At 45.3% G+C, this 12,641-nt stretch overlaps 1 protein-coding gene across 50 annotated transcripts in view; it reads right to left on the minus strand.

The window, feature by feature from the left end:
* The window catches only part of ABLIM1 (actin binding LIM protein 1), a 342,319-nt gene that overhangs the window by 86,876 nt on the left and 242,802 nt on the right, over window positions 1-12,641 (minus strand). For all 50 annotated transcript variants that reach the window (XR_011997590.1, XR_011997589.1, XM_072740162.1 and 47 more), the window contains 2 exons: window positions 11,534-11,660; window positions 10,270-10,363 (listed from right to left, as the gene is read on the minus strand). Coding sequence is in view for 48 of the 50 variants with exons in the window: in XM_072740162.1 (XP_072596263.1) it covers window positions 10,270-10,363; window positions 11,534-11,660 (221 nt within the window). In the remaining 2 variants the exon portion in view is untranslated. The remainder of the gene's footprint in view (window positions 1-10,269; window positions 10,364-11,533; window positions 11,661-12,641) is intronic.

Raw genomic sequence — 12,641 nt, forward strand, 5'->3', positions numbered from 1 at the left:
CTGCCCACCAAGATGACCCATTCTTGTGGACCAGTCCAGCTCCACAAAAGCCAGTTTACCCTATAATTATACCAAAATAATTCTAGTCCTTAATGGGAAAAATTATATTTAATTTTAATTTTTAAAATGTATAACCAGACTAACAAAAATGATCTGAAGTGGAAAATAGCATACTATAGGCACGCAATTAAACCAAATAGTAAAATCAAATCACATGTTTAAATCAAAGAAACACACAAGGCCGGATAAAAAGTGACCTAAGACTTCAATAACAACAGCAAATGAAGATAATTTCCCACTTGCACCTGCTGGTGATGACACATGCCTCAAAATCCAAAGCTGATTGCTTTTCCAAAAGTTGACAAGAATGTCGTTTAAACCTGGGGTATTTACTGTGTGTGCCTCTTCCTCGGACCTCACACTACTGTGGATCTGCACTTATGTTTTGTGTACGGATATACATTGCCAAAGATTAAACTCTTTTTCTGTTCCACCAAGAGAAGGTCATGGAAATCACCCTGGAATTCACTGAACACCACCTGTGCTGGGCAGGTGAGGCTCCTTGGAATCAATCACTTAGAAGGAGGTGTATAATCATCCTTTAGCATAAGAGCAGTAAAAGATGTGTGTCGAGCCAGAAATTGGGGCAGGCAGGTAACAGCAGGAAGGGAATGAATGGACTAGTGCTCTGGATCCATGAGACAGCAGACACATGAGCCCTTCTGAGGCCCAGGAAGGACCCTGAAGAGTAGAAAGAACAATTCTGACGGGTCATCACTTCTGTGCCCAGAACACTGGCCAGACCAGGAGACCCATCCCATCACTATACTGTCTAGGTAGGCTGTCTCTCTGCTGTCAGATCTTGATCATTTCTTAAGTTCAATACCACCACTGATAATCACTCTCAGACTCTGAAGATGCTGTAGTAGCCTTGGGCACTTGAGTGCTGGTGGTCACCTGGACCCTACAGGGGGTGTAGCTGTAGACCTGGACACCCTAATACTTTTAGAAATGCATATTTCATCTATCTAAGAACAAGTCCTAAATATTACGTTTTCTTTCTTTTTTTTTTTTTTTAAGATTTTTTTTATTCATGAGAGACACCGAAAGAGAGAGGCAAAGACATAGGCAGAGGGAGAAGCAGGCTCTTTGCATGGAGCCCAATGTGGGACTCGATCATAGGACTCGGGATTACGACCTGAGCTGAAGGCAGATGCTCAACCACTGAGCCACCCAGGTGTCCCAAATCTTACATTTTCTTTTGTGGCCCCCAGTGTTGGGCCACCAGCCTAATTTCAATACTATTGGTTCACTTCTCTGGAAGGGTTACTTTCTACCATTTAGTTCACTTGTCACCCTCACCACCACCACCACCACCACCACCACCACCACCACCACACACACACACACACACACACACACACACACACACACACACACACACATTTCACCAGCAATAAGCTAAACTCTCTGAAGTTAACACTGAAACACAAAACATCGTTTTAACTCAAAATACAAATTCTTCTTGAAATGTCATTTCCGGATAAGGAAGCTCTTCCATTTGTGCTGACAGGAAATGGGGTGATTTTTTTCATAAATATTGAACTTTACTGCTTGTGAACATAGTACTTTGTTACCCTGGTGACACATTTGCTCTTTTCATTAATGGAGGAGAAAGTGGATAACTTTGGGTGAATCAGATAGATTTTCCTCAAATCATTTATCATGCCAATGTGCTTATGCCCTACTGGGCCAATTCCAAATCTGTACATGATGGAGGGGGACAAAATAGTAGCACCAAGTTATTCTTTGCAAATAAGCTGTTGCAAACAACACATCATAAATCATACGTTGAATATAAACTTGAATTTGCTTTCCTGTACTGGGAAGATTTTAAATCAGTCAAGTCATACTTTGAGATCAAGGGAAGTGTTCTGTGCAATGGCAACCTGTGGCTTCGCAAGCAAACAAAAGTTCGAATGTGTGGGAAGGGGAAAAACCTGGCATACAATGTTGCAGAAAGACAGTTATTGACTTGAATCCCCGAATCTTGCCCTCTACCCACTGTTCTTCTGCTTAATAAGTTAAACCATTAAAGACTGGAAGAAAGGGCAGCCCTGGTGGCTTAGCGATTTAGCGCCGCCTTCAGCCCAGGGCCTGATCCTGGAGCCCCAGGATCGAGTCCCACGTCGGGATCGCTGCATGGAGCCTGCTTCTCTCTCTCTGCCTGTGTCTCTGCCTCTCTCCCCTTCTGTGCGTCTCATGAATAAATAAATAAAATCTTTAAAAAAAATACTGGAAGAAGGAGACAAAGAAGGAAAGGTACTACCCTCAGTACTGACTGTACTGTGCCATTGGTTTTGTCTGCCGCCTTTTTTTTTTCAAATCCTGCAGTCCTGAGAGGCAGTGATTAGTATTCTCATTTCACACGGAAGGAAATGGAGAATAACAGGACTCCAGCTCCCTATCACCTTGTATATCTCTGCATAGACAGATGATATGTGTGTGCGTGTATACAAATTTAATTGGGACATTATCCACATACCGTAAAATTCATCCTTTTAAAGTATACAATTCAATGGTTTTTAGTATTCAGAGTCGTTCAACCATCACCACTATCTAATTTGAGAACATTTTCATCAACCCCCAACTCCCATAGCCATTAGGAGTCATCTTCCCCATTCCTCCAGCCCCTGGCAACCACTAATCTATTTTGTCTCTGTGGGCTTGCCTATTCTAGACATTGATGTTTCACATAAACGGAATCATATAACATGAGATCTTTTACGCCCAGCTTCTCTCACCTGGCATCACGTTCCCAAGGTTCATTGCTGTGGCAGCGTTATCAGCACTTCATCCCTTTCTACTGTTGAGTCTCTATTGTGTTGCTATACCACATTTTTCTTTTTTTTTTTTTTTAAGATTTTATTTATTCATTCATGAGAGACAGAAAGAGAGAGACATAGGCAGAGGGGGGAAGCAGGAGCCCAACGTGGGACTCAACTGCAGGACTACCACCTGAGCCGAAGGCAGACGCTCAACCTCTGGGCCACCCAGGCACCCACCACATTTTTCTTAATTCATATTTGAAAACGAGCCCAGTGTCTACAGTTTATTGTTAAACTACAGTTTTAAATCGGGAAAGATGACTGGTATATCCCTACATTGGCCCTGCTTCACAGAACCTTCTGCCTATCTACTGAGTTTCAGAGTCCTACACTAGAGCTCTGTGAAGGGTGTGCTAATTGAGCCAGCTTCATCCATCTACAGTATTTTCCAAGGGCCATCCCAGGTGCTCTCATGGAGGATACAGCTAAAAAGGAGATGAGACACTGTGAGCTAGGACTGCATAGACCAGATCTGTGAGCTAGGACTGCATAGACCAGACACTGTGACCTAGGACTGCATAGACCAGATCTGTGAGCTAGGACTGCATAGACCAGACACTGTGAGTTAGGACTGCAAAGACCAGATCTGTGAGCTAGGACTGCACAGAAGTACAACAGACTCTATGAAAGGGGTCACTGACTTTCAGTGCCATTTTACACGGGAAAAAGTAAACCAAATAAGCAGCAAATGTTTATCATCCTGAAAATCGGTATAACAGGGCTGCTAGTGAGCTAGGCTTTCTCCATTTCACGGGGAATGATAAATTTTGGTCCTTCAGCAAGTTATTTTGGGAAGTAATTACTCGTGTTCTGCAATGATTACTGCCAGGTGGATCATGAAGCAGTGCATACTTTCTTATCTTCGGAGAACTGAGAAACCTGGCTTCTAATTGTGGTCTGTTACTAATCAGCCCCCAAGCTGCTGGCACTCAGTAGCCTCATCTGTAAATGGAGGTCAGTAGTAACTGCCTTGACCACTTTATAGGCCTGTTGTGTGAATTAAATATTTATGAGATCATTAGCAAGTGTTAAAAATATTATACAAGAGCAGGATATTGTGGTGTTTCACTGTCCCCCGAGACATGGACCATCTCAACCAACATTACCAGGACTCCTTGATTCCTTTTCCTCTCCCTAATCCTCAAAAACATTTGGGTTCAGAGTCAAGTCGAAGTATGAATTCCTTTGAGCACAGTGGGAATAAGAATGCAATCAGTTTTCAGTGAGAACATGGGTTGCTGTTTTTGCTTTGCATGTGTATGACCTACACCAAGGAAGAAAAGGGCAGCTGGCATTTCAGTCTTTTTTTTTTTTTTTTAAGATTTTATTTATTCATAGAGACAGAGGGAGAGAGGCAGACATAGGCAGAGGGAGAAGCAGGCTCCCTGTGGAGAGCCTGATGTGGGACTCAATCCTGGGATTCCAGGATTGCACCCTGAGCCAAAGGCAGATGCTCAACCACTGAGCCACCCAGGTGTCCCTCAGCCTGTCTTTTTAAGTGACATCTATGATGGTCACAAACTATCATGCAAGTGCCATGGGGTAACCACATTTCTTCTCAATACATAACAGATTAGCCCAGAACAAGACCAGCCCACTGCTCACAGCTCTTACGGCATAACATGCTTAAAATACCTGTGCCAAAAGGAAAGAAGGGGCCTCCACTTTATAACGTGAATTATTTTTACAGGAACATCATAAACATTTGTTCCTGGAGTTTATGAATAAGCAGTCAAAAAGTTTAACAAAACAAAGCCACTTGTTTTTAATCCCTCAGAGAATCAAGGACAAGGATTTAGTTGAATTGTGTTATGATTCCATTTCCTCCAGCGCAGTTCAGCAGAAGGGGTCTAAAAGCAAATCCAAACCTTGTCCTTGTGTCCATCCATTGGACAGACAGGACAGCATAACCCAGTAGGTGTGAATGGGAAGGCATCAAAGGGGCAGAGGACCTGCCTTGGGCTGCCTGTGAGGGTCTCCCTCTCACACTGTGCAGGACAGGCTGACCCATCACACGCTTGTCCCCAGAGGGCACACACGCCACATAAAGACACATGCCACCAGCTTTTCTGGAAAGAAGGACACCCAAGACAGGAGGATTGATTTTCCTGGGTGTGATGACGTGGGGAAGAAGGGAAAGGAAAGAATATGAGACCCAGGCAGGAAAAGCAGAGCCCCGCCTTCCTCCTCTAACAATGCCGACAACCCAGCTTTGCTTTGTTCTTGAGAGAAGTGCTGCAAGAGGAAGGCTCTGGCGGCTGTAGTCTAGCGCTGCCTGCCCAGGGAGGCCCTATCTGCAGAGGGAGCCAAGCTCCCTGGGGATGAAAGCATTTGTCTTGAAGGAATCAGTGGAGTGCTGGGTAAATACAGAGCCCTTGGCAGAAGGGAATTGTGTAAGAGAGCAGAGAGACTGCTGATGGAAGAGCCCAGGGGGAGGGGACAAGGACCAAACCTTTTGTTTTTTTTTTTTTAACCCTCAACACTTCTGGTTCCAGCCTGACATTTTTTTTTTTCCTGGTGCTACCTTCATTTTGGAATTTTCTATGTTGCTGTTTTCTTTCTTTATGAAGTTGGCAGGTAACCACATTCCTGTGCCCAAGAAAGGAATTTTGATGGAGTCAGAGATCCCCAAGGGCCATTCACCAAAGATGGAAGGAAATCCCTACCAAAGAGATGCCCAATGTCTGCTGACATCTGGGATCTAAGTCCGAAGTCTTATGTAGCTTCCCGTACTATTAGTCTGCTAAAGCAGGAGGAGGAGAGAGGAGTGGTTGGGGGTGGGAAGAAACAGGGAGGAAGGTTGCTTCAGAGGAGACTTTTGAGGTACAGATGGGGATAGGAGGCTATTGGCAAACTCGAGTAATTTGCACTAATTTGATTCTGGACTTAATTAGGAGGCAGGTTGTAAACATCTTCAGAACGCTCCTGAATTTATAGGTTTATTAGCATAAGCTTTTAAAGATGTGCCATTTATAGCAAGACCTCTCAAAAAAAGAGAATCTTGTTGCTGAAAACAAAATCGAAAGCTAGCTAATGATAAATCATGCTACAATTTGAGTGTATGCTTACATACCAGTTTACAGAAAAACCTCTCCAGGAGAAAGAACTGCTGACTCTGAGCCCTTAGACCTAAGACGTGAGAATTACAGAGCTCAGGTCCCAAGAGCCAAAGAAACTTGAAGTCAAGAAGTCCAAGGCCTGGATTCACATATATATTTTTAATGCCTGCACTGAAAAATTAAGGCTCAAAGAAGTTGAGAGACTGGCCTGAGGTCCCACAGCTGGGAATTCCAGAGCCAAGAGTAGGTCCCTGATTCCCTCTCACGTGGAGCCCTTTTCATGAAAACACTCCTCCCCAGCCCATCAAGCCAAAGCATCCTTGGGCATCTGGAAACATCTCAGGTGAAAGCACCCAGAGAGGAGGCTATAGGGCACCCCTGATGCTTAGTGAGGGTCACTGGATGACACTTGTATAAGTCCCCAGCTTTACCAGAGTACATGTGAAGGGTGGCCCAAAGGATATATCTGCAAAAATTCTCTGGAACCTGTGAATGTTTGGAAAAAGGGTCCTTGCAGGTGAATAATTAAGCTAAGGATCTTGAGATAAGATCATCCTGGATTATCTGGGTGAGCCCTAAAATCCAATGACAAGTGTCCTTCTAAGAGCAAAGCAGAAGGAGGGGTGACACAGAGATAAGACACAGAAAGGAGGTCATGTAAAGATGAGGGTAGAGATCAGGGTCACGTAGCCAGAGGCCACCATAAGCTGGAAGGGGCAAGGGAGATTCCCCTTGAGAGCCCCTGGAGGGAGTGTGGCCCTGCTCACACCTCGGGTTTGGACTTCTGGCCTCTAGAACTGTGAGAGGATAAGTTTCTGTGGTGTTAAAGCTCCCGCTGTTAGAGCAGATACAGGAAACTGTACAATCTCTATGGATAAAATCAATCAGAAAAAACAAGAGTAACAGAAAAATAAGGATCACAGAATGGAGAAGCAAAATGTGGAATATCCGTATAATGAACTATTTTTCAGTCTTGAAGGAAATTCTGGAACATGCTACAACATGGATGAACCTCGAGGACATTATGCAAAGTAAAATAGCCAGTCACACACACACATAAATACTACATGATTCTACCTATATGAGGTGCCAAAGTAGTCAAATTCATAAAGACAGAGAATAGGATGGTTGATGTCGAGGTCTGAGGGGGGAGAGGGGGATGGGGATTTACTGTTTAGTAAGTATATAGTGTTTCCATTTTATAAGATGTAAAGCGTCATGGAGATGGATGGTGGTGGTGATGGTTGCACAACAGTATGGATATATTTAATACCAATGAACTGTACACTTAAAGATGATTAAGATGGTAAATTTCATGTTATGTGCATTTGACCACATATTTTAAATGGAAGGGGAAAAAAAAAAACCCAAAAGGCAAGGATCACAGCCTTTATAAATTCACAATCATAATGTTTCAGTGATAGGGTCTGAGAATGAAGTCATGGGAGGAGGGCAGTCTTGAGATCCATCCTGTTTTATATTGGTACCCAAGCCAAGCTGACTCAGAAAGGGTCACGTGTCAGTGTGCTACACAGGCAGGACATTTTTCTAGATCACACCCTTCTGGGGAGGTCGGCATGCCTGCTGGGTGGGTCTTGACTCTACTATGAAGCCCCAACTCTGCAGGCGCTATGTGGAAAGCTTCCATGGACTTCCACCTTACAGACAGATGGCCCTCGCTGAAATTGGAAGCCAGTCTGGTGAGAAGCTCCTGCAGCTACAGTGAACACCCCCTTCGGGGGCGGGGGGGAGGAACGGGAATAAGCAGATGTTTCTTCAAAGTGCCATGTTCTTGGACCTAGTGTATTTTACACCATGCTTCTCATGGTGGCTGAACTAAATCTGAAGTAATCTACAGCACCCCCCTGCCTACTACTTCCCCAACTCTTTTTGGGGAACATTTCCATCCGTGGACTGAGACAGCTGTTTTGGCCCATATCTACTGTAAACGTGGCTGGCTCAAATCTGGGGACTATGCTCGGTGTCTTCCCACTGTTTTTCCTACAGCCAAACATCTGGGAGATGGTTCTGATATTTTATTACTGTTTTAAAATGCAATTTCCCGATTGCTCCCAACTCAATGGGTTTATTTCTGTCTTACACACATCAAATTTGGGACTCCAAAGGAAATGCTATGGGGCCCTACTCAGAGCTCTGGAGAGGGATGAGAGATGTTCAGGGGACAAGTGGTTGGGGGCACCTACCACTGCACTTTGAGTCTTGGGATCTGACCACCTGGACCTCATGCTGGACTCTGGATAGCACACAACCATCTTCTCCAATAGCTTTCCTGCAGAGGTGCTTCCCCGAGGGCCAAAAACCCAGCATTTGACCACACTTGGGCCAACTATTAAAACCACTGGAAAGACCATGAAAACTTCTCCTCCCACCCAACTATGTGTGGAGGGTGGGTCTCCCTTGCATCAGTACTTTCAAAGTTCTGTGCCCTGAGTTCTGCAGTCGTCTCCTGTCTCTACCCTCACCCCCTTTCCAACCATTTTTTTTTTTTTTAAATTTGAGGTAAAATTCACATGCCATAAAATTGACTATTTAAATGTGAATAACCCTGTGGCATCTAGGATAGTCACAATGTTGTGCATTTATTACCTCTATCTTGTTCTAAAACATGTCATCACTCCGGCTGGGTCTCAATGGTTATTCTTATCCCCCCTCCCCTACCCCCCAACACCCAGGCAACCACCAGTCTGCTTTCTGTCTCTATGGGTTTATCTCTTCTGGATATTTCATCTAAATGGAAACAAACCATATGTACCTGAGCTGAAACCAAGAGTCAGATGCTTAATGACTGAGCCACCCAGGTCCCCCATGCATTCCTGACACGGCAGTGTGATCCAGTCACATTCAGCTCCAACTGCAATCACTTCAATGGCTTCCCACCATTCTTAGGATAAAGACCAAAGTCCTGACTATGACTCTCGAAGACCTCATGCTCTGAGCCCTCCCCACTCCCCTAGCATCATCTCTCACACCTGCCCTCCTGTCCATCTGACTTTTTTTGTTTGTGCTGTGCTTGTCCTCACCACTGGACCTCTGTGGGAGCTGCTCCTTCTCGGAACTGCCTTCCCCTGGGTGAAAGACAACTGCCTGAAACAGTCACTTCCTTATCTCCCAAATCTAATTAGCTACACTAGGTCCTAGCACAGAGCCAACGCTGGCCCTTCTGTGTTTCCTGGAAAGAAAGGCACCCCAGAGCTTGCCGTGGGATTAGGAAAGCTATACTAGACCTCGATGCATAACCCCACAGAGGCTGCCCATAGACACAGGGGGGGCCTCTCAGATTTATGTGCAGTGTCTCTGAAACACACCCTGCTGGGAGGTTTGAACATGGTTATGTGGATTTGGTGCCCCATCTGTCAAAGCTGTAGGACCAGTTGGTCACCTTCCCAGCTGCTAGGCGTCCTGACTTACCTCTGCCCAGAACACATTCTCCACCCTGAAATATGGGACAGATATGAGGTAATCTCTTTTGTTTAAAATTTTTTGTTGTTGTTGTTAAATCAGATCTTGTTAACTAAAGCCCCACAGGCCAGGGAGAAGTGGGGCAGGGACTCCCTCTGAACTCTGGCCCCTAAACCCACAGTTTGGGCTCTGGTCCAAGAGGGGGCTCTGCTCAGCCCAGAGGCAGCAGTTGGTGGGGGTGAGGTGGGGGGTGAGGCACTGCTGAGAAAGCAGGAACCAGGCTCTGTGGCTCAAGGCATTCACACCTGAACCTGACAGGTTTGAGCTCAGCCCAAGCCACAGGGCGTTCTGGGTCACACAGGATGTGGTTTTTTAAGGGTGGGGAAGTGTATGCCTTCACCTTTCACCCACCCTTCCTTTGCTTCAGTACTTTGCCCCTGCTCCGAGTCTGTAGACTCTCACAAGCACCCACGTACATGCAAGAGCGCACATGCACACGCACAGACACCTGCTCCCACACAAGTACATGTGCATGCGTGTACAGGTCACACACTGATGCATAGACACACACAGGCACACAGTGACTCTAATACGCTCTCCGTTTCCTATTTTCTGACTTCTAAAACTAAAAATAGTCTCATATAACCCTTCCTTCTCCATAATTCCTCCTAGTCCCTCTATCACTTTTGATAAACTCCCCATCATTCCAATGTCGCATGAACATTTAGTAGAAACTGCCTGTGAAGACAATCCGACACGTAAAATCTCGACAAATACTTTCTTTCCTCCAGAGGTGAAGATGAAAAAAAAAAAAAAAAAAAAGGAACAAGAGCCTCTTTTGTGTTTTTGAAGAGTCTGAGGAAAATGATGGTAGCTTTAACGGGAGCCTGGCTGTCACTTACCTCCAGGACTTTCCCTGTGATAAACTGGTGACAGGCTTCGCATTTCACCCCAAAGAGCCCCTGGTAGTCCTTTTCACAGTACGGAGCGCCATCCCTGCAACACAGAAGGGTGTTCAGCTCCTGAGAGGGGGTCAAGGGGGCAGGGAAGACACCAGGACCATAATTCTCTGAGCCCTTCTCCACGGAATGGTAGCAGATGGTAATTCTCCCCCACCCAGCCTTCACAGGCCTGGAGATCTGGTCAGACATGACCCCAATGCAGGAAACCAAACCATGTGGACGTGGACGGAGAGCTGTTTCTCTGGGCTATGCAGAAATTAGAGCCGAATCACCATATGATTAGCACCGCTGCTTCCCTGTTGTCTCAGAACTAACCAGCAAAAGTGCTGGCACCATTCCCTTTCCTCACCAGGTCAGATGGGCGTCAGATGTGGTGTCAGGGTTCACCCTCCTCTGAGGAGGCCCCAGGGCCACCTTCCCCTCATCTCCTCCTTGAGCTCACATGCCAGCACCTCCCGGCAGCGCTGAGATGCCATGTCTTCAGCCCTCAGGAGGCCCGAGGGGTGCAGGGCCGTCTCATCCAGCCTCTCAAGACCTCCTTAATTTACCTCAGAGCACAGTAAAAATGTTTTCTACGTGTGCCATTAAGTGGAAAAGTCAAAAAAGCACCACTGTACACAGCCTTCCGGGTTACTTTAAGAGCTGAGCATTTCCTCCCTCCTTCTTACTTTAGTTGTGCATCAAGAAATCACCTGTGATGTGTCTTCCTTCTGATACAGGTGTTTTGGCTTCTCCCTGACATGCAGACTTCGATTTCTAGGGGGTGGGACCCATGCTATTTTTTTTTTGTTTCACTCTATTCTTAAATTATTATTAAATTCACTTCATTTTTTTTTGGATAGCTGATATAGCATAGAAAAGTTTATAGGGGAAAATTTTCCCTCATTGCCACTATACCCCCATATTCATTCCTTTTTTTTCTTTAAAGGTAACCACTGTAACTAGTTTCTTTAAGCTACATTAAAAAAAAAAAAAAAACAGAACAATACAACACTCCACTTTAGATATTATCCACACAAGCATCTGATTCTAATATGAGCCCCCTCCCTGGGTGGGTGTTTTTTGTACATTGGTCCTCATGGGCTCAGGGTTTAGACCCCATGTGGTTTTTTATTTTAGGGTGGGGGAGTGTCTACAAATACATTCAAGTCCCCTTCCCGAGAGCAGGGCCCACTGGACCCCTGGGCCTTGCCTCCAGCCTTACTTGCTGATGTACTCTCCGGTGAGAACCTTCCCACAGGACTTGCATTTAAAGCACCCCAAGTGCCACTGCTTTTCCAGGGCCAGCAGGGCCTGCCCATTCTTGATATCTCTTCCACAGCCAGCACAATCTAGAAAAGAGCAGAGGCCAGCAGTTACCCCACGTTTGTTTTGCTAAATCCAAGCATGCAGGTCCCAGGGTGCGCCCATCCCACACTCAACAAATATCTACTTAAGCACCGTGTCATTCCACTCTCCCTCCCTGCGCCAAGTCTTTCGTATCCTCACACAGCATGGAAACTTCGTGAACCTCAGTGGATCCAAGGGCATGGATGTCCTTCATCCGTTTGTTTCCTTGGGGGTTAAATACCCTCTGAGCTCCAGCTGGCCCAGAGAATATTTAATTACGTTGTCTTGGCTGTGATTTCCAGAAAGCTCTCATATGCCTTTATTAATTGAGGGCACGTGTGAGTCGCTAAGTACCTCATGCTGGATGCCTCACTTAACAATATAGATGTGGTTCCTGGAAAGCTGCCTATGAATCTCATTTTACTACACAGGACTCTACCTCCTTATCATCCTAAACCAGACTTCTGAAGAGTTGTGACCATCAGTTTAATAGCCCTTAATTCCTTAGCTTTAAATTCTCCATGGCAGCCTCCTGTGACATAGACGAAGGACACAGGGCTTCTTTGAGGTAAAGGGAGTGGGCTCAACAACTTGTTGGCCCTATTGTGACCCAGGCCCGTCTCCCCTCTTTGAAGCCTTGGTTTCCTCACATGGAAGCTGGGAAGTTCTTAGTGCCTGTCTCAAGCCTCCAAAGAGGACTCAATGAAATAATGGTTATTAGCACTGGGGCTGGCACATGGGAAGCAGCCCTATAAATGTTTCCTATTATAACTGTCACTATTATGATTATTAAATACTCCATTGTTAGGGAAGTTAAATATTTAAAAGAACTCAGAAGAATGTAAATTGATGCAACCTTTTTGAAAGCAACATAAACTTCCACAGACATTTAAAATCAATGTGGCTGAGCAAATGAAACACAGCATCGCCGGGAGGTTGGCCATCATGTCCCCAACTGATTGTAAGAAACACTCATGCAATAA

The sequence above is a fragment of the Vulpes vulpes genome, chromosome 15 (genome assembly GCF_048418805.1).
Source record: "Vulpes vulpes isolate BD-2025 chromosome 15, VulVul3, whole genome shotgun sequence".
Classification (NCBI taxonomy): Eukaryota; Metazoa; Chordata; class Mammalia; order Carnivora; family Canidae; genus Vulpes; species Vulpes vulpes.